Source organism: Equus asinus, chromosome 12 (assembly GCF_041296235.1).
Source record: "Equus asinus isolate D_3611 breed Donkey chromosome 12, EquAss-T2T_v2, whole genome shotgun sequence".
Taxonomy (NCBI): domain Eukaryota; kingdom Metazoa; phylum Chordata; class Mammalia; order Perissodactyla; family Equidae; genus Equus; species Equus asinus.
The window spans coordinates 6,184,736-6,210,122 of record NC_091801.1 but is presented as its reverse complement, the minus strand read 5'-3'; the positions used below and the strand labels follow the sequence as shown (position 1 = coordinate 6,210,122).

The 25,387-nt window shown below is 43.2% G+C and overlaps 1 protein-coding gene across 1 annotated transcript; it reads left to right on the top strand.

Annotated features, from left to right (window-relative positions):
- The first annotated feature begins 1,010 nt into the window (after positions 1-1,010).
- CHMP4C (charged multivesicular body protein 4C) lies at positions 1,011-24,419 on the top strand. The gene is made up of 5 exons (XM_014827071.3): positions 1,011-1,455; positions 17,761-17,938; positions 19,954-20,068; positions 23,082-23,283; positions 23,472-24,419. Exons 1-5 carry the CDS (start codon positions 1,266-1,268, stop codon positions 23,534-23,536), a joined length of 750 nt encoding a protein of 249 aa, XP_014682557.3. The 5' UTR covers positions 1,011-1,265; the 3' UTR covers positions 23,537-24,419.
- The last annotated feature ends 968 nt before the right edge of the window (positions 24,420-25,387 follow it).

Genomic DNA, 25,387 nt, shown 5'->3' with positions numbered 1-25,387 from the left:
TACAACAGCAGACAAATTTGGGTTATTGACCTTGGGTATCAAGGTTTATTTGTCATAGTAATGGTGTTTTTTTCCCCTTTAACAATCAGTGGTTAGCTAATGATCACAAATAGGTTCTGATGATGTTGGGTAATGTTGCTCAAATAGGGCTGTACTACGTGGGGTACATACTGGCCCTTGAAAACTGGAACATAAACTCAGTTCCACATTCTACTTCTTTGTAGTGTGCTCAGCACAGGTTTTCAGTTGTGTTGTGTCATCCGTAATCATTATGTATTGCTGTCCTTTCACTTTACCAAACTCTTTGCTTGGGGCTTTAAAAGATGGGGCTGAGATAGGTAACATGAACAAAAGAATGTTTCTTTTCTCTAGGACATTCTCTTCTTTCCGTTACCTGGATGTCTTTGTAAAGGCATTAGACATAGATCTAAACACAACGGCACCCCATAAAAAGTTTTTGCTACACTAGCAATGACACTGACTGTTTCAGATTCCTACTTAGAGAATTGAATGCAACAACCGAAAACACTCAGAAATCCTGGCATTAGGAAAAGGGATGACCACCATCTTTTACCCACTTAAAGCCGTGTAAGGAGGATCTAGAATCGACCCATGCCAGCTGGCAGCCAGGCACTCATCAGCCTGCCCAGACTCTACCTCTGCAGAGACAAGCCGGGTCAGACCAGCTGCTCCTAGAGTAAGCCACTTGCCCACGTACCTGCATCGTATGGAGACAAACGTCCTGGAAGCCGGCGCCTCCACACGCTCATACCCACACGACCTACACCTAGACGAGCGCGTCTGAATATGCTTATTCACCCGGACACAGGAACACTGTGCTCACTCGCTCTCACAAACAAAAGCACACGTGGAATAAGGCATTTTGTTTGAAAGCGCACTTGTTATCCACACGCTTCCAGGCCCCGCAGAGCCCCCTGGAACCCTGGTTTCCCTTCCTCCGAGCCACTCACAGGCCAGTCCCTCATCGCTGGTGCGGCCCCAGCGCGGGCAGAGCAGCCACTTTGCAGCTGTCTTGCCGGTCCTGTCAACTGTGTCCCCTGCGCATCAACTCCCGGAGGCCGGGTGGCGCCGGGCGGCCGACTCCAGGGTCCTCCCCGCCCAGGCCGCGCCGAGGGGCGGGGCCACCGCCAGGAAATGCCCAGGAGTGTGTGTCACCTGCCCCGACGACGCGCTGCCTCCCAGGAGCGCCGCCTTAGGGGGACCCCCGAGAGCCGCGGCCGCTGCCGGGACCCCGCTCCGCAGCCATGAGCAAGCTGGGCAAGTTCTTCAACGGGGCGGGCTCGTCCAAGACCCGGGCGGCTCCCAGCCCCCAGGAGGCCCTGGCCCGCCTGCGGGAGACCGAGGAGATGCTGGGCAAGAAGCAAGAGTACCTGGAAAGCCGAATCCAGAGGGAGCTCAGCCTGGCCAGGAAGCACGGCACGCAGAACAAGCGAGGTAGGCTGGGGCTGCGCCGGGCGCCAGCCCTCCGCTCCGACCTCCAGCCCTTTGCTGGGCAGCCGGCCAGTGCGGCCAGCACCTGTCCCCCGGCCCCCAGGGGTGTTCCCATACCTTTCTGGGAACTGGCACTGACCCCCGGGGCCGGGCCTGCAGCGAGCTGAGCAAAGCGTGCTCCTGGGTGGCAGAGAGTCGGGGGGCGCCCAGAATCTCGGTAATCAAGATGAGCAGTATTTCATGCACTGTTTAAAAAACTCAAAGTTAATGCAAAAAAACCCATGACGAACGAAATATCACAATTTTAAATAAAGACAGCATCGGTGTTATTCTTTTTTCTTTTGCCTCTGGCTCTTGTGTGTTCTGCATGGCATTTCTTTATCTAAAATTCTTTTAAATGTAATGTTTTGTTCATCATGGATTTTTCTTACATTAAGTTTGAGTCTTTAAAATATTAATTAAAATATTATTTAGCTCGATTACTGAGTTTTTTGGCTCCCCCTTAAATGTCACTCCTGGCAGGCCTCACCCCAGTCCAGCCTGCTGACCCAACGCTAAATACCAAGTTTTCTGCTGTGTGTTTGTGAATTGAATCACACATCTGAACTCGCACGCAGATCTCCAGTAAAGTATATTCTAGTATGTTCTGGTTTACCTCGTGCCTCAGCTTTTGAAGATTTTTATTGGCTGTTGTACAGTTGAAGTATTATATCAAAAAAAAAGTCAGCAAATTAAATATTAAATTTCCTATCACTGGCTTTTGCCGCACACAAGGGACTCTGAGTCGGTAATGATTCTTGGTGCTCCTGTCGCACTTTGAACCCTGTATTATTCTTAGCCCGAGTTAATTGCTTTCTTCGGTGTACGCCTCTCCCTATCAAGTAGATCCACGCAGCACCGTGTCACATAGAAAACCCAGCGAGGAGTCGCAATGATTTGCTCTTGTAACACGAGGTCCGTGGCAGAGTGAGCCGTAGAAGTACAGGACTCTGCTCACGACCAAACCCTGAACTTGCCTCCCTAAGTCCCACTTCTTTGGTCCTAAGAAGCCTGGGGGACTTAGCTGGCCCTAAATGATGCTGCCATGTTTACCGCAGCAAAGGGATAATGTCTCCCGAAGGTCAAGTTTCATTTTTCTCTGCTACTGCATATAACTTCTGTCCACATGATAGCCTGTTTTAGAGTTAAGTGCTGGTTTCTATTTTTACTTTATGTCTGAAATTGTTTTGGGAAGTTATTAAAAGGCAATTTCTAAAGAGAGACTATGTCATTATGGCTTGCTAAAAAGCCCCTAGTCCTTCGGGTCCTTGGCCCTTCTTCTCCAGCCTCACATGGACTCTGACCTTCCCTTGGTGTCTGTCAAGGGCTTTTTTTTCTTTTTTGTTTTGTCATCCACTTGAATCTGTGTATGGCTTTATCTACAGTGTTTCATCAGTAAATGTTAGTTTAAAAAATCTGAAAAATTGAACATCTGCTTCTTAGAAGTGGTAAAAATATAGATTTTCTATCAGAAGGCAAAAATGTAAAATAATATAGACATGTTCTCCAACTGGCAATGCACTAAAGTGTATACAAGCAGACTTTACAGAAACACCAAAAATAATGAAAGACAACACTAATTAAGAACATCAATCTAACTTGCTTAAATCAGAGAAGTTACAGATGCAAGTATCGAGTGCAAATAATAAATTGGTGTCAAAAAAGCCATGTATTCTTTGTCGTTTGTCCTTGGGAACTTAATTGGTTCTCCAGAGGCCCTGGGAGTAGGAAGAGGCTGCTTGGTATGAGGTCATCTGTAATCTAAACTATGGAAAGAATCCAATCACTGACCGTGTTTTGGAAACGCTGTCAATATCAGCATCTTCCAAATAAGCCAGGTAACTTCATATACAGGGAGCTACTGTTTTCCATGAGCCACCCAGAAATATTTTCACACATATAAGGCACAATATTCTTAGTACTAAATGGCCTTGTGCTCCGCGATGTCTGTGCTAGAATGGCTGTAATTTACATGATAATCAAAGTGACGTAATATACGTGCAGTTCAAATTTCACTCCTAGGCGTGGGTGGTCAGCTCATATACTGTCAAGAATACTAGTTGAGTGGCCAGCTAGTATTATATCAGAAAGGGCCGTTCTCCTGGCCAGTACATATTCTTCAGATATATTTCTCCACAAGAGAAGTTTTGACAGCATTCTGAATGTCAAAAATGGGTTTTATTGGTAAAATGAGTAACTCTAAATTAGCGTAATATGTGTTAGAAATGGGATGTCAGTGAAAGTGTGGATATTCTAAACATATCGATTGGCTAAAACTGTTTAGAGACACTTTCTGGCTCCCCACGTAAGAACAGGTGATGCGAGCACACTAGGTGTATGAGTAACTTAACATTCGGGCGGCACCTGAGGCTGGACATCAGGTCAGTGCAGTGTCCGGTCCTCGGTTCAGGTGGATTCCTGGCTGCGGCCCCTCCTTCGCTGCCCGGCATCCTGCCAGGGAATGTCGCTGTCTGCCCCCAGCGAGCCTTTCATACAAGGTGTACGGGGCCTGAAAGGACACAGAGTTGGGACTTCACTGAGCTCTTGGAACAGGCTGACAAACTGGTTTGTGCCTGCTTGACTAATGTACGTTTATTTGATAAGTGTAGACGCAGAACTTAGTCCGAAACTTGCTTTCTTTGTAACTCATAGCAAGGTTGTGCAGTGGGAGCTGGTTCTTCTCACTTCAAACTTCTTTGGCAGTTACCGTAACCTACCAAAAAGAACCTGAGCGTGCACCACCAAACTGGTTTTTCAACAGCTGTGACATTCAAAGCCCTGTTGATCTGAAAAAGTAACAGCTGGAACAAGATTTATAATTTGCTTAAAGTCTTGGGGAGATCAGTTTATTCAGATTACTGTGATAGAACTCTGCTTTATAGCCAGTAATCTGCTTTGCGGAAAAGCAGACTTTTTATACGTCACTTAATTTTTTTCTGCTTCTGGTGAACACCGCCATCTAGAGCAGTTTTCAATCCTGGGTGTCTATTAAAGTCACCTCGACTTTAACATGGGATGGGGGTCCCATCCCCCCGCCCCCATAGAGTCTGATATAATGGGGTGGGGTGGGGTTGGGCATCAGTATTTTTCAAAAGCGCCCCCAGGTGATTCTGCCCTGTGGCCAGCGTTAAGGATTAGGAGCCTAAATCCATAGTGACGTTAATGAGTAGAAGTACAAGTCCTCTTGGCCTTGCAGGCTTCCTAACCTTTTTCGTATGGGGCCCCCATGGGCACTGATAATATTTGTGTGCTTCAGTGGGATAACCAGAGACCAGCAGCCTGGGAACTCTTGATGCTCGAGGCTGGTGGCCTCAGGAGTGAAGATAGCGGTATCTTAGCACGCTGCAAACCCCTCCTGCCACACTGGTTTAGGGGAATTGTTCTAACCTCCCTTATGAGGTCTGTTTTTTCCTCGTAATATCGCTAAGAGTTGCTCATAGACATTTTGCTTAAATATATCTCGATCCAATTTTTACACGTTTGATAGAAAGTGACTTAGTGTTGTAGTGAAGAGCCTGGGCTTGGAAGCGGACAGCCCCGGTGTGACCCCCCAGCCCTGCCCTGCCCTGCCGTTTAGAAACTGACTTTAGACCGTTTCCTGGCCTCTCTAGTTCTCACTTTCCTCCTCTGCATGATGTGATGATAAGGTTGATTCTGAGCTGGGAGGATTGTTGACATTGTTGTGTGAAGGCCTGACTGCAGTGCTCAGGAAATACCAGCCAATGTTACAGCAGTAGCATGTTGTTTTAAAGCTGAAATTGGCTTCATGGTAAGTTCCACTTACTGGCCCAAATTTTGTCTTCTGGAATAACATGGGATAAATCTACTCCATCTGTCGCATGAAGACTTTTCACCTATTTGGGGACAATAGTCAATTCTCTGGGTCTCCGGTTCCGAAAGCCCACCTTTGTCATTTCCTCAGCCCCCCTTTCCTGTGCTGAAGTTTGGGGTGAGGCGAGTGAGACGCCCACGTCACTCGTGGGACCCTGAGAGTGAGTGCCCCCTTAAATTCTCACCCAGGTGCCTCTGTCTCCCCTCACCCTAGTCCTGGACCTGTTGCTTACCTCGTCCCAGGCTGAGCAGGAACTCCAAATGTGTAATTATGTGAAAAGGGGTGGATCCAGTTGGGTTATCAGTAGGCCTCAGGCTGTTGGGTGATAGAGATGAATGGTTGAGACAGAGAGCACTCCAATTTGGCCCCAAACCCCTACTCAGGATCACCACACAGGATTCCAGTGAAAACCTGTGCTGAGGCCGTTCCACCTCTTCGTCGGGTGTCTGTCTGGTGAGTGAGACCCCAAGGCGTACAGACTTCCATTTGAATAAGCCGCTCACTTTGGAGCCTGGGCTGCTTTCGGCCAGGGTGAGTTTGCTTCAGAGTGGCCATGCAGACTCCGTCTTCCTAGGAGTCGGGCTATGTGCACAGTCCCACTGGGTTAGCTCCGTGTTGGAACCTCCCGGGGCTCTTGAGTTTGTTTTTTATTCTAGTTGACTTAGAGCTGAATTCTGCAATCCGAGACAGTGAGGACCAGGATTTCTGTGTAAAGAGAACCCTGTCCGTGTCAGCTAGTTGAGTGCCGAAGTAGTGAGGGCAGAACAGGGTCAGGTAATCCGAGACAGCAGGACCCCGAGGGATGGAGGTTCCCCTGGGAGATATCACATAGCTGATGACCTCCTTTCTTGAGAGAGTTTCTCAGAACATGGTCCTCAGATCGCCTGCATTAGAATTCCTTGAGGATGTTTGTGAAAATGTACACTCGGGAGTACTCTCCAAAAAATTCTAATTTAGAAGGTTGAGTGTAGGGTCCAGAAATCTGAACCTTGAACAAAGAACTCAGTGGTTCTGATGCCCACTGCAGTGTGAGACCCTATGATGCATTATTCAGTGAGCTGTTAAACTGGGCGCCACTACTCATACTGTTTTCTTCCCGCACCCGTTCCTATTGTTCCCCGCCCCCCCCCACCCCCCCAGCATCACTCAGATCCCTGGATGAGAAACATCCACCCACCTTCCCCTCTGTTTACTGCCGAAGAAGCTTCCCGGGCTTCTGACAGGTCCTCGTTGGCCACTGAGTTCATGTTCTTTAGGGAAATTCATATGGTCCTGCGACTCCACAGTCCCCAGGAAGGGTCTCAGAGGTCTCTCGTGTTCACATTACAACCAAGCATTGTAATAAAGTGTTCACTTGCCTCTGATTATCTGATTATTTTGTACCACACTCTGTGTATTCTGGGGCCAGAGAAAAGAAAGTTTTATTTCTAGGGCATTAACAACCGATATCTGGGCCAGGTCTTATTCTCTAGTCGACCGCCCCTCTCCTGGAAAAGAGAGATCAGTGGAAATGGGAGCCTCTCTCAATTTCCACCCCCATTTTTACTCCCTGACCTCAGGAGCTTCCCCTGGGCTTTCACCCCCTCGTGGGAGAACCCAAAACATCTGAACCAGCCCTGGCAGTCCTGTTCACTTAAGCTGCCGTTTTAAAGCTTCTTGCTTCCCCACCACCTTGCTCTCCCCTCTGAGCCCTGGCAAGGATCCTGCCGAGACTTACACTGCCACTCGCACACTTGGGTGCTGACCAGCACAAAGTGCCCTGGGTTTGTTATCGCTTTTGCTCTGTTAATACAGCTTCCGTTTGCATATGCTTTTCCAGATGCCGTATCAGTTGCTTTTCCCCATTGGATTTGGAAAGAGTTAAAAATCCCAGCCAGATTTACCCTCCCCACCTTATTTAAATCAATATGTTAAGCTTGCATTCAGTATTTTACATTTATTCCTATTAAATGTCATCTTATTTTCTGTTAAATCTTAAAATTAAGATTTTTAAAATTCTAATTTAGTTGTCTTATATATGACTACTTTTTTTAGTTGAATCAGTCACAAATTTGATCAGCAGAATGTTTGTTGTCATCAAAGTCTTTGTTAAAATATATTGAATAAGGCAGAAGCAAGGACAGAGCCTCATGACATATGCCACTAGAGACTTCATTCAGGGTAACTTCTGCGTGGTAGCAACAGCTAAGATCTGGCTAAGGCGTGATTACCAGTTTGACAAATCAACACTCAACGAGTTCAGTTATTCATCTAGCTATGAATACACCTGACCTACATTTTTAGCCTATAGCATCTTATTTCTCCAACTTTTTTTCTCTTCCCCAAAAATGCCACAATATACTTTATGAATTATGTTGCTAAAAGCAAACTATATTTACATCCCTCTGGTTCACAAGTTCTGGTTTTATGAACTAACAGTGTGCTGGCCTCATCAGACTCACCTGGAAAGCTTTCCAAAGTGCCACACCAGGAGATTCTGCTTCAGGAGATGTGGATAAGGTTCAGGATGTGACACTCAAGGCTTTCTGGAGGATTTTGATGAGCATAAGTATAGAAGGACAGTGGTGGTCTCTGGTCTTTCCTCGAGTCAGCATTCAGTAACCTGAATTAAAGAAGTCTATGAAATTAGTTTGGTATTTTGCATCTTTGTGAACTCATACTGGCTTCTGGTTACCATTGTCTTCTAATTCCTCAGAAACCATAGTGTAGAGTATTTCTATTTTAGAATCATTCTTTCAAGTATCTGTGGCACAGATTTTGACAGTTTGCTGACGTGTTGTAGCTACTTCTAGAAGGGTAATTGGTACTGTTTCTTGTGTTATGTAACATTACATTGTTTGCTTTATTTCCTTCATGAATTTGGAGCAGTATTATAGATTTTGGAACACTGCTTATTATTATTCTTCATTTAAATTACGCAAGGCTGGATAATAGAGTACAACATTTTGGGAAATACTTACACTAAGCAAAGAATATAATTTTCCTTAACTTATACCACTTTGCAGTTTATTGAATTAGCCACAATAAAGTAGAAAATTTATTACCAACACCGTGATTATGCCAAAGTCATATGACTTGTACAGTTTCAGGACAGTATGTCAGGAAATGACCATGAGCTTGCCCTCAGGTGCACTTAGTATTACTTGTGTGTTTCTCAGTAATTAGGACTACTTACTTCAGAGAAGATTTCATGGTCAAGATAACAGAAAAGAAAAACACAGGATACTCTAACCTGTGAGCTATGAGGCACAGGATCTAATACTGAGGTGCTCTTTTTTCAGAAAGATCAGTCCTGAGCTAACATCTGCTGCCAATCCTCCTCTTTTTGCTGAGGAAAACTGGCCCTGAGCTAAGATCCATGTCCATCTTCCTCTACTTTATACGTGGGATGGCTGCCACAGCATGGCTTGCCAAGCGGTGCCGTGTCCGCACCCGGGATCCGAACTGGCGAACCCTGGGCCCCCGAGAAGCAGAACGTGCGAGCCTAACCACTGTGCAACCAGGCCGGCCCCTAATACTGAATCTTTAAAGTTGATGATGCTTTGCTGTGGGGTTCAGGTTTGGAAAGGGCTTGAATGATCTATTTTGGTATTCATTTTTTGTAAAATGCTTAACTACGTGTGACTCTGTGCTTTTAAGGAACAAAATTATCACTGATATTTATAGATTATACTGAGAATTTATGTTTTAAGAGTCTCATGCTCTACTGACTGAGCTAGCTGGGCAAGGATTTGTTTTTTTAAAGATTGGCACCTGAGCTAACATCTGTTGCCAATCTTCTTTTTTCTCCTTCTCCCCAAATCCCCCCGGTACACAGTTGTATATTCTAGCTGTGAGTGCCTCTGGTTGTGGCATGTGGGACGCCACCCCAGCATGGCCTGATGAGCAGTGCCATGTCCGTGCCCCAGATCCGAACCGGAGAAACCCTGGAGCCACTGAAGTGGAGCGAGCGAACTTAACCACTTGGCCACGGGCCCGCCTGAGGATTTATTTGTTAAAGTCATGTCCTCAATCTTCTCTCTTGGTAAACTGTAACCAGAACTGTTAGTACATACGGGTAGTTTTAGTTTCTCCTACTTTTTCTGACTGTTGTTTGATGGACGTTCTAGTTGGCTTAAAAGTTTGCAAAAGGAGAAGGAACAAAAAAAAAAGCGAGTCTGGATTGAATATAAAGCATCTACTAAGCCATTTTCTGAAAAACTGTTGTTTGTACAGGAGATTTTGATTCCTTCCCTCAAAGAAATGGTGCTAATAGGGAATTGCCTGCGGGAAAGATTTAGGACGGAGTCCGAGTTTATATGCTCCCCTGTGAAGCAGTCAGGGCTCCTGGACCTGCGCCCGGCCTTTCACCCGGCTCAGCCTGTCCCGGGTGCGTCTAACTTGTGCGCCTGTCCAGGGCGAGGATGGGGGCCAGCTCAGAGCCCCCACTGTCGTCAGCTCTGTGCGGCCTCGGTCTACTCTCCTCACTCCAGCAATCCAGAGACTTAAATACCAACGCTGTAATTACAACCCTGGAAACCAAACAAGCCCAGAAAAGCAAGCAAATGAGAATGGTGATTTTAAAATGACGGGAGAGGAAAATTGATTATTCTCTGTTAAAAGTTGGGAATCTTTGCATTAGACGTTAAACTCTTTATTTAAAAATTAAAATTTAATGTCAACCATTTGGCTTAAATGAAATAAAGTTTACGCTTTTTATATTTGGCTTCAATATAAATTTAGAGGAATAAAATCCTGCAAACAAATATTTGATAAGCTTTGAACAATTTCTTCTCTCTGGGAACATGAATTTCCAGTGAATCTCTTTGGTTCTTCCACGTGGAGTCCTGTGCCACGCGGTCATCGTGGGTGATCATGGTTGTGTCGTGTTTGCTAGGCAGTGCTGTGCTCCAGCAGGCCTCTCTCAGCGAGGAGTCTATTTACAGCACCAATTCTTGCCGTACATTCAAGACGCGTGAAGTGCAAGTAAACATAACCCGGATTTTGAACAAAGATATTATCCTAACTCAAAACTTCTCCTGGGTTAACTAGAACAGGAAAAAACAATTATGATTATGTCAAACCAATTTACATATATTTTCAAGATCACGTATACAAGAGCCTGTTTGATCCCTTTGTGAGGAGTTTGAAACCTTTATTTTTGTAAACCATCTTGTTTTATTGGATACTGTTCTTCCACTTATATTTGCAAAATGAAAGAATAGTATAGTTCGTCACCAATTTCAAGGTGAACTTATTCAGAATTTCAAATAGTAATAGTCACCTTGAGGATAGGAGCTATATGCTTCCTGAGGTTTGTTGATCATAGGATCTCAAACGACTAGTCATAGAATTATAGATAGTGAGAACCGAAAGGCGCTCTCGGGATGTAGTTTATAGGTTCTCAGGAGCACCTGCAAGCCACAGGCACAGTCACAGGAAATACTGGTGCATCAAATGAGCAAGAAATACTTGTTTACAAGCAGAAAATAGAACCATGTTATACATATCGCACACACGCATATATACACACACATATATACACATACACTCACACTTATAGATACCTATATACGCATGTCAATATACACACACATATGTACACACTTAGATACATACATGTACACACAATATAAAGTTACATCCATAAGTACACATGTATTCCCTGTAGAATTAAGCATAATCAGCTATTTCTGAGTTATTCTGTTTAATATTTACTGGTTTCATATTCATAGAATTTTTCCTGTATTCTAGGCAATAGCAGGCCCCTAAAGGTTACCAGTTTGTGAAGTTACTAATAATATTAGTAGCAAGTAAAAAACTCATTCATTCAGTTAGCTATAAATTCTATCTGGTGTCAAACATTTAATTGGATTTTTACAAAGAGTACCAAGTAGATTTTAATTAATATATTGGTATGTTGTTCCAATAACAGGTTAATTCTCACCTGGCAATTGACCTCGGAAGCAATTACTCTAAGAAATAAGAATTTCAATGGATGTCTAAAATGTCTTTTACGCAAGCATTTCTTCCTTTTCTGACAACTCCAGGCCACTAGCACTGTTAGGTCATCACCTTCCCCTCTCCGATTTACCTCTCTGTTACTCTCTTGTGCAGCATCCTGGCAGTCAGACCTGCCTCATCCCCCCAAGGGACCGTGAGCTCTTTAGAATGAGGAGAGGAGCATCATTTCTGGGGGAAAATAACTGTAACTTCCTTTGTCCATTTGCTGTCTTTCTGGAAGTGGGAAAGGGCACTGATGATCTTTTTAATGGTTTACACTTTATATTATTGATCAATCACCATCTCTTTTTTTACACAAAATTCGACCCGGTGTACTGGCTTGCTTTCAGCAATATTCCACTTCCAAATGCCCTTTCCTCAGAATATCTCTCTCTTACTTTCTCCAATCTCACTCCTTTTTACTGTTTTCTCAGGCATCTGCTTTGCCACTGTATAATCCCCTACATCATTGCTATGTTCTAGTCTTCTTTTGGTTGCTATTTCCTTTTAATGATGTTTGATATTTGTGAGACCTCTGAAAATGTGGCGGTTACTTAGAAGATCCTTCTAGTGTGGCCACCTGGTGTGATTTGCTCATTTTGAGGTTTTTAGTTCCCACTTTCTGACATATCTCGGCCAGAAACTTCGCCTTGTTTGGTAGGAGCCTTGCCGTAGGAGAGAGGGTTGCAGCTGGAAGGAATCCTCTGTGTGAGGCCTTTCATCCTCCGTGCCCCTCCCTGAGCAATGTGTTGGAGTAGATGTGTAGACGGTCACCTCGGCCTACATCACCTCCTCTGTGAAGCCTTCCCTTACCCTCCAGAGAGAGCTTGTGCACTCCTCTGTGTAGCCCCTCTACCTCGTACGTGTCCCTATTCTCCTCTGTTCTCTGCTGCTACTTGAGGTGAAGGACACAACTTAGTGCATGTTAGGATCCCCGCCATGGTGCCTATAACATAGAAGGTGCTTAGTAAATGCTTGTTGAGTGACGAATAAGTGATTGAAGGCCCATTTTATATTTGCCTCCTCTGAGACTGTAGCCTTCTTTCTTTGTCCCTGCAGTGCCTAATGCAGTGCCTGTCATGTGGTGGATCTTCAGTATGGACTTGTGGGGTAATGGAAATGAACGGATAAAGAATATTTCTTAAAAGTGAAGAAGGCCAAGGAAATTCATAATGAGGTGACCCTGGCCAAATGAGTGTTAGGATTTTCTAATATTCCCCCAGCTGTTTCCAGCCTAACCTGTGACTTTGAACAGAAAAATTTTGTTTTTATTCTGTCTGTGAAATGCTTGTGATGATGCTTATTCAGATCGTGTGTTTTGAGAACTAAAAGAAGGTGCCATAAATAGAAGGTGCAGTTAATTAAGGAAGGGATTTGTATGTGAGTAAGAACAGGGCTTAAGTTAAAGTTTCTCAGATTAAACACGATGATGAGACTTCCCAGTTAAGAGCAGACAAGGACATAACCAATTGCGTGGCCGTGTCACCTTGAGCACTCTCTGGGATGACTCTTCCAAGCCTCACCTTTCAGGCCTTCTCTAGAGATCAGCCGTTTCTGGGAGAGAGAAGAGCTGTCATAATGCAGTTTCTTTTTTTTTCAGTTATTTTATTGAGGTCATATTGGTTTATAACATTGTGTATATTTCAGCTGTCCGTTGCTGTATTTCCGTTTCTGTATAGACTACATTGTGTCCTCACTCAATAGTCTAGTTTCTATCCGTCACCATACATATGTGCCCCTGTACCCCTTTCACCTCCCCCCACTCCCTTCCCCTCTGGTAACCATGAATCTGTTCTCCTTATCCATGTGTGTGTTTATCTTCCGCGTGAGTGAAATCATACGGTATTTGACTTTTTCCATCTGACTTAATTTGCTTAGCATAATACCTCAAGGTCCATCCATGTTGTCGCAAATGGCATGATTTTGTCTTTTTTACGGCTGAGTCGTATTCTGTTGTATACATATACTACATCTTCTTTATCCGTTCATCCAGTGATGGGCCAGGCTTCACAAACAGATTTGTCTGTTGTCCCTGGATATGGTGGTTCTTCCTTTTTGCCAACTAATGGATTAACAATGCACACATTTATACACCCCGAGTGAGTGAGGAACAGCAGACTGACTTTTAAAACCGAGATACCCTATATATTATATGATCAATGAAACAGCAAGTCTGTTCTGCTATTTTGAGTTATTTTTATGGGTGACTGAAAGCCTTCCTCCACTGGCAGCTCAGTGGAGTAAAGTTGCACAGGGCTGCTTGAGTGTTGGTTCAGGTGGGTAGTTCTTACGTTTCGGTCCAGTCCTCTGGCTGGAGTAGGGGCTCTCCGTGCTTCCCTGAGCAGCAGCGCCCACAGGGCTGTGTTCTGCAGCTCCGTTGCCGAGGGAACCTCACTCTTAGGTGAAGAGATAGAAGCCCTGGCAGTTTCTCCCCCACAGTGGGATACAGTAGATCCCTTTCTGCTAGAAGGATTGTTATCCACATTACACCAGCTGCTTAAAAGCTCCTATAGGAGTGTGGGAGATTGAATTGCACCTTCTTCATGGGTTGAATTACATGGCTCTAAAAATGTCCTTTTCTGCCAAATCAGGAGCAATGCTTGATTTGCAGTGTTTGTTGCTTGTCTTTGAAAAAATACAGCTGCTTCTTTCCCAAATTGCTTATTAGAAAACGAAGTCAGAGCCTGTCCACCTCATGGGGGCCCATGGCATCATCGTTTCCTGTGAGAAGTAGCTCATGGGGTGACTGCACATACGCTTCTTGGCTCTTGGGGGCAGAGCCTCTTGTCTTGGTGTTTGGGAGAAGCTTACTGTGCCAGGCTGAAGCCACAAGAAGTGTTAGGTGTTCCGGGGCCAGATCTAGCCATGAGAAAATGTGAGTGGTTTTGCTCACATCGGGTTTTCAGAAAACTGTAAATCGGCTTTTAAATTTGGGGATTTTGCATGCAAATCCAGATTTTTTTTTTTTTTTTTTAAAGATTTTTTTTATTTTTTCCTTTTTCTCCCCAAAGCCCCCCGGTACATAGTTGTGTATTCTTCGTTGTGGGTTCTTCTAGTTGTGGCATGTGGGACGCTGCCTCAGCGTGGTCTGATGAGCAGTGCCATGTCCGCGCCCAGGATTCGAACTAACGAAACACTGGGCTGCCTGCAGCGGAGCGCGCAAACTTAACCACTCGGCCACGGGGCCAGCCCCAAATCCAGATGTTTTGCTACTTTTGAACGTGTGGAAGGCTGGGCCTGCAGTCTGCCTGGCAGCTGTGAACTGGAGCCCCACAGTGTTGCTTCCATTGGATCAGGCTTATGCTGTTAGACCCGATTCCCACTTCTTCCTGTTGTTGACTCCCTGATCCTAGGGTCGTGTCCGCTGCCATTTATCGTCACTCTTGCACTGTTTTGTATTGTTATAAAAGAGGAACATTCCTCTCTCTCCCTCTCCCTCACAGGTGAGAAAACAGAGTGGGCCTTTCCCCGTAACCTCTCTCTGCTTCACCTTCTTTCATCGCCTGCCTGACTCCCCCGAGTGTAGGACTCTGGCATACGCCAATCTGTAGTTTGTGGTATGGGAATTATAGTGTAAGTTGAGATCTCAACTCTTGGTGAATTTTCAAATTTGTCTCAAATATGTTGAAGGGCAGAAACCATAGGTTAACAGAAATTTAAAATTGCATGTAGACCAGAACGTATGATTATTAATAACAAATATCTTCGAGGTTAGGCATTGTACCATGTGGTTCCCATCATGTGGTTCTGACAACCCTGTGAAGGAAATTGTCATGATGATGAAGATCCATAATATTTAGTAATCACTCATGATGTGCCAGGCACTCCACTCAACACTTTACATATGTTATTTCATTTAATCCTCCGCAACTGAATGAGTTATATCCCTGTTTTCCAATAAGCAACATAGGTAAGACCTCATGACTGTGGACAGATGGAGCTCAGACTTGAAAGTAGGCAACCTACCTCCAGAGCACAATGTTCCATTGTCGTCTTCTAGGTATTACTGTTCTTGTTGTTAGTATCATTATTCAGGTGAGGAGTGAATCATTATTCACTTAAGAAGAGTTAAGGTCACACGCCAAGGTTATTATGCACAGTTATTAATGGGTAGAGGTAGGATTAAAATGTAGGTCTAGTGACTCTAAACCCTCATCCTTTATACCACATGGCATTTCTGGATTTTCAGAAAGTAGTCTACAATTCTTACTAGGAAAGATGGCATATTTTTTAATGGGAAACTTTAAAAAATTACAAAAGGAGAATGCTTTTGGGTCATAGGTACCAGCTGGGTTTCAAATGAGTGTAGACACTGAACCAGCCTGACAAGACAGGGAGGAGACACACTTGGAACATTCCAGTTCTGGGTGTGTTGAGTGGGGATGCTTATTTGGAGTTTAGCTTCTTAGGATACTCTGCTGAATAGCATGATGTTCTGCACCTATTGAAGTGTGGAGCTGTTTTGTAATATTATGTTCCTGTTATGAGTTATGGTGAAAAATTGGGTAACTTGCTGCTCAGTCGTCTCAGAAATAAGATATACAATCTCATTAATTAGTGAATGTTATATAAATCACTATTATTAATAATAATATCTAGTTGCTAAGTCCCTACCATACACAAGGATTGTATAAAGTGTTTTCCATAAATTATCACTAATTCTTACAACAATTACCCAGCCTCATGGGGATTATAATCCCCATTTCCAGAACAACAAACTGAAGCTCAAAGCAGGGAAGTGTCTTACTCAAGAATAGACATCTATTAAGTCAAGGCAGAAGGATTCACTTTCTGGCCTTGAAGGCCAACTCCTTCTGTTATACCATGTCATGGTGCACAAAATTATCACATTCATCCATTTAATATTCATTCACTTCATCTTCTGTAAAATAGGCCAATGGTAGTACCTACTCTTGGAGTTTTGTCAGAGTTAATGATATGAGTGACATAATGCACATAGAGCAGTTAGCCCCAGTTTGGCATAGGAAATGCTCGGTAAATATTAGGTCTTGTGATGTATTTTGTTGGTCATGTGCCAGGAACTGGGCCAGGTGCTGGGGAAACATATGAGGAGCAAGCCGTGTCTTTCCCTCAAGGGCTTATAATTAGTGTAGTGGAGGTGGGGTGGGTGGAATAGATTTTACAAATAATTGTAATCTAGTGTGATAAATGCAGCAGTAGATATGGATTCACAGGCAGAGTGGGAGCACAGAGGTCAACTAGCCGTTCTCCCTGTGTGGGAGAAAACCCTCAGACAGCTCTGGCCATTAATGTGACGAGCCTGTCTACAGTGTGATATTGTAGAAAGACCTTTGTGCCAGATGACGTTTTTTTAGTTCTTTCCTGCAGGACAGATTAAACAAATAAAAACTGTTCTATAAATAAAGTGTAAGTGCCATTCAGCAAGGACTTAAGCTGTGGTGTTACACCTGGAGAAGGAAGCAGAGCAGAGGCTGAGATGACCCTCGACCTCCACAGTGGGCAGGGAGGGTGGGGAAGGAAAGTTACAGCTCATGAGGGAAATAGAGGAAAACGATCCACACCCAGAATAAAGCTTTTCTTTGGCAACTGTAGGAATCCCCGGCCTGTCTACTTGCTGCCTACCCATGGACGGAAGCCTGCCGTCGGCACACCCCACCCACTGCTTCTCCAGAGCCTGGGGCAGCCTTGTCTTTCAGGAGAGAGGCCTCCTGGAAAGACACACTTACATCTCAATAAGAGGCACAGCTCCATGCACTAACTATTCTAGTCTTTCGTTTATAAATATGAAGCTGTGATAGAAGATCAGAAGAGTTTTGAGGAAAAGCCATTGTATGAAAGAGAAGGGCCGAGATCAGCAAACAGCTGAACCCAAGAGAAGAGAGAGAAAGTAGGAAATAAAAAAGGTTACAAACAAAACTTGCATTATTATCTTGTCCTGGCCATCTTGTAATCATTTCAGACCAAGACATGCAGCTCGACATCCTAGGTTCAGGTTCCAGCTGCCACTCACTGTCTACTTTCAAGCAAGTCACATAACTTTTTCTGGGTCTCAGTTAGCTTGTCTTTGAAATAAGGAGATGGAGCTAGAATAGTCAATCACTAAGGTCCTTTCTCCTTCTAAAGTTTTGATTTTCTATTGCGGGATTTTCACTCGTATTTTTCATCTGTCCTTTTTATAAAATCTTATGCAGACAGAAACACTTCTTTGGTATGTTTTCTGGAATATGAAAATTGAGTTCTCATTCTCTTACGCTTGCCAGATCTTTGGGAGAATAACTAAATGTTTGAGGGAGTGGTGGTTGGTGCAGATGATTGAAAGGACAGATGTTACCCCTAAGTGTCTCAGATTTATTTGGTATCCTCTTTGTCTGTAGGTATCAACAGTGCTGAGTCTGTGGTTGGTGCTGAGCAAATGTCTCTTGAGTAAGTGGCTTGGGCTCTCTCCTTATAAATGTGGCTTCTCCCTTATTTAGCTGCATTGCAGGCACTAAAGAGAAAGAAGAGGTTTGAGAAGCAGCTCGCACAGATTGATGGCACACTTTCCACCATTGAGTTCCAGAGAGAAGCCCTGGAAAACTCACACACCAACACCGAGGTGTTAAGGAACATGGGCCTTGCGGCAAAAGCGATGAAAGCCGTTCATGAAAACATGTGAGTGACGTTGGTCTCCCTCTGAGTCATAAATTCCTCACTGTTGGGAAGAGCCTTGGAACTATATGATGATTTTGGCAGGAATGGGCTTACTCATTTGGAGCTCTTTGACCTGTTTGAATGGAATGCTCCCTCAGAGAAAGATTAGAGGTTATAATGGCAAAAAAAAAAAAAAAAAAGACCATGAAAATCTGAAAGACGTTCATTATGTCCTTAATGTTTCCCAACCACCTCACTATTGTCTGACTCCACCTGTGAATGCCTTCAGTCTGTGATTTTAAAAAGGCTTAAATGTCAACATCTGTGGCGGTGTTAGAACAATCCAACAGCGGTTGTCAAACTTCACTGGGAATCAAAATAACCACTAAGGAGAGCACAGATGCCCAGGCTCCTTGGAGAAGGGGAGGGCTTGGGCTTTTCTGTTTGGAACCAAGTTCCCCCAGTGATTCTGACACAAACCAGTGTTTGAGAGCGACTGGCATCGAATAAGAATGATAAGCATGGATTCAAGGGTCGGATTTTCTGGATTATACTCCCAGTTCCACTGCCAGCTGTCCTTGGGCAAATTCCTTTGCTTCTCCCTGATTCAGCTTCCCTATTTGTAAATTCGAGATGATAATAGTACTTCCCTCACGTGGTTATTGTGAGATTCAATGAGATACTAGATGTAATGCACTCGGCATAGTACAAAGTAAGCAATCTGCAGTCAATATTCATAGTGGTAATGGGACTAGTGACAATTTGGTTTATACCCACCCTGGGAAATCAACACCTGGGGCCTGATCCTTTCCTGAGATTAAATATGATAGTAAGTCTGGCCACAGATGCACAAGAGCAATGGATGCCTGAGGGGTGTAGAGAAGTTTCCATGGATGGGAAATGGTGGGAGAGGGGGAGGCTGGGGTTAGTGAAGACATCTTTGCTAACATTTTCTTGCCCTGATAATTCATTGACAAGCTGCCATCATTTTGATAGCATCAGAAAGGTCATTAGATTGATTATCAGAGTCAAAATCCTGTGTCATTGCTGTAAGCTGGGTGCCAAAATGTGTTAGAGAATCATAGCCTTTCTCCAGGGAGTTTAGCAGCAGCATCCCCTTGTGTTCCTTTTCACCCCCGGGCCCAAACTTTAGTTACGCCTTTCTTTTTATAGATATATTCCTTGTATATTCATTATGAATATAAGAACTGGAAATAAGGTAAAAGTATTCTCTTTGGTTACTCTATGAAGTTATGTCAAAAATACTCACTTGCAAGATTTCTTCTATTGGGAATAAAAATGTCAGTGTTTAGATTATTTAATAAGGAGGAAAATTGCCACTTCTCTGTTATCCAATCAGTGTGGCCTAGTTTTGGGGCTGGAGGAATGATTCAGAGCTGGGATCCTAGAGGAGCAGTCCAGATCCTGGCATTCAGACGCTGACAGTGCAGGCTGGTGGATAGGGGCCAGTGGGGCTCAGGCGTTAGAAACTGTCTTTGAAATAGCTGTCTGTCCTGGGCCTATGGCTATGCGATTCCTTTGCTGAAACTGCTGATTCTTCTGAGGGCTTTGTGGGCCTAATCCTGCTCTCATCAGTAATCTCCCAGGGCTGCAGCAGCTGTGAGAAAGTCCTCAGGCCGTCAGGATCTCTGAATTACTAGGCTTCTAGAAAAGAGATCTCTCGTTCCAGAGTTGAGTTTCTACAAAAGGCTGCTGTCGGATAGCAGCTGCTGGGAGCTGCCACAGCTTGTACTAGTCCTGGTGGTCTCTGGCGGTCCATGGCACCATTTCCTGCAGAGTTGATACAGAGCAGCGTATATTTAAATTTTACATATGCCCTACATGTGCCCCATATGTGCATCTACAGGATTATTAATTTTTAAACATAATGCATATTACCACTAAGAATTTTTGTTATTCTACTGAAATAACTAAGAGTTTATGTTAAATTGACTCGTTTTTTGTATGGGGTTATATCTAAATTCATAACTTTAAAATAAAACTTGAAAATATTTCAACAAAATATTATTTTGCAGGGATCTGAACAAAATAGATGATTTGATGCAGGAGATCACAGAGCAGCAGGACATTGCCCAAGAAATCTCTGAAGCCTTTTCTCAGCGGGTTGGATTTGCCGATGGCTTCGATGAGGTGGGTAACACAATATGAGCAATGGAGGATTGTGGTTGCCAGAAAGGGTAGCTGCCCACCGTATACAGCAGGCAGGTTTCCCTAAATCCTGCCTTAAGTATCATTAAGGAATAAATGATATTTGTTAGACATGTCCTTCACTTAAGAGGGAAACAAAGTGTTGGTAGCTCTGATTTAAAGGAAAGATTAATACAGTTTGGTAAACAGCTCCTAATTAAGTTTTCAGCTATTAAGGAAAAGCAGCATGTGGTTATGTAAAGTTAGTGACTTTTAATGGTTGAAGCCTGAATAGCCCCATTACGAGGAATCGCGTGCTCACGCATCTGGGCAAAACAAAGCAGACTGTGTCAGTCTGTAAGGAACAGACGTGTCATGCTCTGTAGCTGTCAAATTAGAGGTTAGGCTGCCTCTGGTTATTACTCAGGCTATAAAACAAAATAACTGTGGAGTGGCATTATTAACACACACATTCCATTTAGATTAATCAGTCCAATAATACAGACTATAATTATAATGGTGGTGTCTGCACTGTGAATTTCAATTGTTCTACTCAAAGCACACACAAGTAGGACTAGTACATATTTTGAAATGTTTCCAGCTCTCAGATTGGCATGGCAAAGAATCTGACTTCCTACATCTGTGTGGTATTAAAAATGATACATCTCATCAGTAAGATTTAGTTCCACAGAATCCCAGAAAATGAGTAGTAGTGTCAACACTTTTTTAAAATGATTGGGCCTGGCCCAGTGGCGTAGTGGTTAAGTTCATGTACTCTGCTTTGGTGGCCCGGGCTTCATGGGTTCAGATCCCCGGTGTGGACCTATGTACTGCTCATCAAGCCATGCTGTGGTGGTGTCCCACGTTAAAAAAATAGAGGAAGATTGACACAGATGTGGGCTCAGTGACAATCTTCCTCAAGCGAAAAAGAGGAAGATTAACAATAGATGTTAGCTCAGGGCCAGTCTTCCTCACCAAAAAAAAAAAAAAAGTATAGACTAGGCATTGGAAAAATTTGGTTTTCAGGCCAGATCATTCTTATGGCTTTTTATGTATGGCCTGTGAACTAAGGATGGTTTTCACATATTTAAAGGATTGTAGAAAGCAATAACATCAATAACAATAGCAACAAAGAAGACTATACAACAGAGACCATATGTGGCCTGCAAAGCCTTAAATATTGCTATCTTGCCCTTTACAGAAAAAGGTTGCCAGCCCCTGGTTAGACTTGCAAGCATCTAATGAGTGCATTATTATTTTTTTTTTAAAGATTTTATTTTTTTCCTTTTTCTCCCCAAGGCCCCCGGTACATAGTTGTATATTCTTCATTGTGGGTCCTTCTAGTTGTTAATGAGTGCATTGTGATATGGAGAAAAGGGCTCTGGGCTCATGCTACCTGTTAGTACTAAGCTTTGTGTAAGTCCCTTCATTTTTCTGACCCTTAGTTTTCTCATCTATAAATTGAAAATTACTGGATCACTGGATTATCTCTAAAGTTTCTTAAATTCTAAAATTATTTTATCCATGATTGAATAAATGTTTGGTGCCTGAAGGCTGAAAATGATGGAGGAGATAATTATTCTGTCATCATCATATTTACTAAAGAAAATAATGTCTTTTTGGTGATGTTGATAACTGTTAGGCAACATCAGCAGTTCTGGGCACGCATGCAGTGTAGGACAGCGAGTTCTGCCATTCTGGCATTTACGGTGTCTGTTCCTAAGTGTTTTGTGGGCAGAAATAGGACATCAGAGTGTTCATTCTGAAGGCCTGTTATCCATGGAGCCTGTGGAGAACCAGAAGGCACACGGCTACACTGAGTGTACTATTTCACACAGCCTGATGCTACCCACTTTCCTGTTTTATTTCCTTTTCATGAGGTAGATTGCACAGAGGTCAGACAGTCATTCAGCTAGCTGCATGTCTGATACCCCCTGACTTGATCAAATGTTTTGGTTGACATAAGCTTCTCTTCTCTTGGCCCATAGTAGCGTCTCCCTCATTTTAATTTAGCACAATTATTTATTTATGTGCCTTTCTCCCACATTGGATCATAAGCTTCTTAAGTGTAGGGACTGTTGATTCAACTTTACATCCCCAGCATTGAGTTCAACACCTGGCCAGGAGTGAGCTCTCAATAAATTTGTTCAATGATGAATGAATGAATAAATGAAAGATCTGCTTGGTTGAATGTAAGAGTGTCCTAAGTTATTTCTGATAGTGACAACTTCAGAATTCCAATGATAACAAGTTTAGTTTTGACTCCCAACCTCTCTCCTGGAGGGATGGACTCCACCTGAGGACTCCTGGAGCCAGTTAGGCCTAAACCACCACGAGTCGTCTCAGATCTGTCGTAAGGTGACTTGTACCCTTAAAGTCTCAAACGGTCTTGCCTCTGTAAGGTTCTTGGACAGCGAATACTTCGGGATTAAACCACTCTTTGGGACTGTTGCTAAAAGAAAGAAATACCATGCACCTACCTGGAGTTGAAGCTTTCTGAACCCAAGCACACAGCATGATTTGTATTGGCTTTGGTAGTTTAACAAAGGAACCATGGTATCTTTGATTCTTTTTACTTTCTGTAGTTATGGTTTTGCTATACCTATTGTTTTATTTTCAATAGCATCAGCCCAAATGAAAGTATTTATTTCTCAAATTAAAGTTTCACAGATTCTTAATTTTTAACAGGAGAAAAGAAAAAATACACTGAAAAAATGACAGGCAAGGTGTAAATTTCCTAGAAACTGTGGAGGTTATATGTTAAGCTAGCACAAATTACTGGAATAACTGTTTACTGAAGTATTATAAGATTAACTACAACAAATTTGCACAACCCCAAATATTCATTTTTTAATCATCGCTCAGTGTTGCAAAAAAGATTTAGTCTTAAAATAAATATTCCATTTCACTGGGTTCTTACATATCAATTGGATAGCAGATGTTCTTGTTATTGTGTTAGAGGAAACCCACTTCTTGAAACATTAACTCCATAATTCTTTCTTTCTCCTTTGTTCAGGATGAGTTGATGGCAGAACTTGAGGAATTGGAGCAGGAGGAATTAAATAAGAAGATGACAAATATCCGACTTCCAAGTGTGCCTTCCTCCTCCCTCCCAGCACAGCCAGAGAGAATGCCAGAGAGAATGCCAAGCAGAATGCCAGGCAGAATGCCAGGCAGAATGCCAGGCATGTCCTCCACTGCACATCGATCCCGAGCAGGTCTGTCCCCACCTCAGTGACCTGCGACAGTTGCCTGAAGTAGTTGCCGGGTCCATCCCTTTTAGCACTTATTTTTTATTTCATAAATGTACACCTTTTCATACATAATTCATACCATACCTGTTTTCTGTGGTGAAAGTGTGAATGTCACTAATTACTCATTTCTTTTTTTCCATTTTATGTTCCAGCATCTTCCAGGAGGGCAGAAGAAGACGATGATGACATCAAAAAATTATCAGCTTGGGCTACTTAAACTGAAATGAAATTTTTTGACACCTGCATTAACAGTTCTACAAAAGACATAAAAAATATTTTTGCCAAGTTCAGACGTTAACAGAGACTCTGTTTTATAATTACACTGGATGAATAATTGTCTTTTAAGCCTCCTAAGTAAAAGTGTAAAAAGGAGTTGTGTGCAGACATAGAGTCAGGGATGCAAAGGGGCTTCCTGGCAGTGTCTCGGCAGATCCCTCCGTATTGATGAAGGGGGCATTCCACCATGTTCACTGCCATATTTCCCGTCCTGGCACATAGTTGGTGTTCTATATATATTTGTTGAAAGAAAACGGAGTTCTATGAACACATAAAACATATGACGATTTATAAGCCATTTCAGAGTGCTACATTTAGAATGGCTAGGGAAAATCACTTTCCTTTCTATGCAAATGCACGTTTGCTGTGTGCCTCCGTGTTGGAAGAGATGGAGCCATGGGAAATGTAAATGCACTGTGGAGAGTGTCTCTTTCAGGAGAGACTTCTTGGAGAGACGTCTTGTTTGCTCTGTACATAAATAGTTTCACTTGAGTTTTGCAGTTTAAAATCTTAAAGGAGCTTTAATTGGCATTTATTATGCCAATTAAGCTTGGAATGGGGCAATGGATGCATTTCCCAAAGTGTCTGAAAGCACTAACAGCTTAGACTGCCGAGCCAGAATCTCCTGGGTGTGATTCAGGCATGTGGGGACCCGCATTAGCACTCCCAAGCCGTTATGATGCCGTTATGGCTTCGGCGTGCTAAATGTGTGAATGTGCCTTCTCTTCTGTTTTGTGCTCTCTTGTACATTTATTTACACTTTAAAGCATATTCTTTGTAAATACATAAAAATATAGGCAATTAAAAGTATATCTTGAAGAAAATTTTGGCCGTAGTTATTTTTAAATGAAAGCAAATTACAAAATTATATATTGCCCGTAATATGTCATGGGCCATAAAATGACAAATATTGTGTAAAATGTTCTAGGATTCCCTACATTTGCTTAGCAACATATTGGGATAGAAAGAGCACTGGACCTGGAGTTGGAGTCCTGGGTTCTAGTCTCTGTACTGCCTCTAACACAGTATGACTCGACATGTCATAAACTCTGCGTCTTTGTTACTTTATCGGGAAATCTAAGGGTTGGACTCAAGGATCTCTGGTGGTTCCATCTTGCCACAGGCCTTTTGCATATGCTATTCTTCCTAGCAGTCCTCCCACCCTCCACAACACAGATACCAAATCTTACATAGTCCTTAAGTCTTAGTTAAAATGTTCTTTGTTTTGGGCAACTTCTGCTGATTGCACAGGCTAAATCGAGTCTCCCCATTCTGTGCTTTCATAGCACTCTACTTCCTCTCCTGTCACCTATCGTGGTCTATGTTGCATATTCACTTGAATGATTGCTTAGTTATTGTTCTTGCCTGCTAGGCTGTGGTAACCCCCAGTGAGGGCACGGACCGTATCTCTTTCCGTTCAATAGTGTATCCCCAGTACTCTGCACAGTTCCTCATACACAGCAGGCATGCAGTAAACATTTACTAAATGAATGACTATTAAGTTTTTACATCTTTTGGGCCACGATAGAATAACAGGAACTGGATTTACCTTTTACCCTCAGACAACTCGAAAACTGGACAGAATATGTGAAACGACAGTTTCCAGATAGTGGACGGCAGGCAGCACTTGACTGTGACTCCTGAGAGAGGGAAACAAATGAAGTGAGTGTTTCCAGTACCCAGCACACTGCCTTCACAGGCAAGAGGAACCCCGCAGAGCCTGGTGCTCTCACTGCATGGAGGAAACCTGTGGGGAGGGTTCTTGGAGAAGAGATTGCTGCACAGAGAGAGC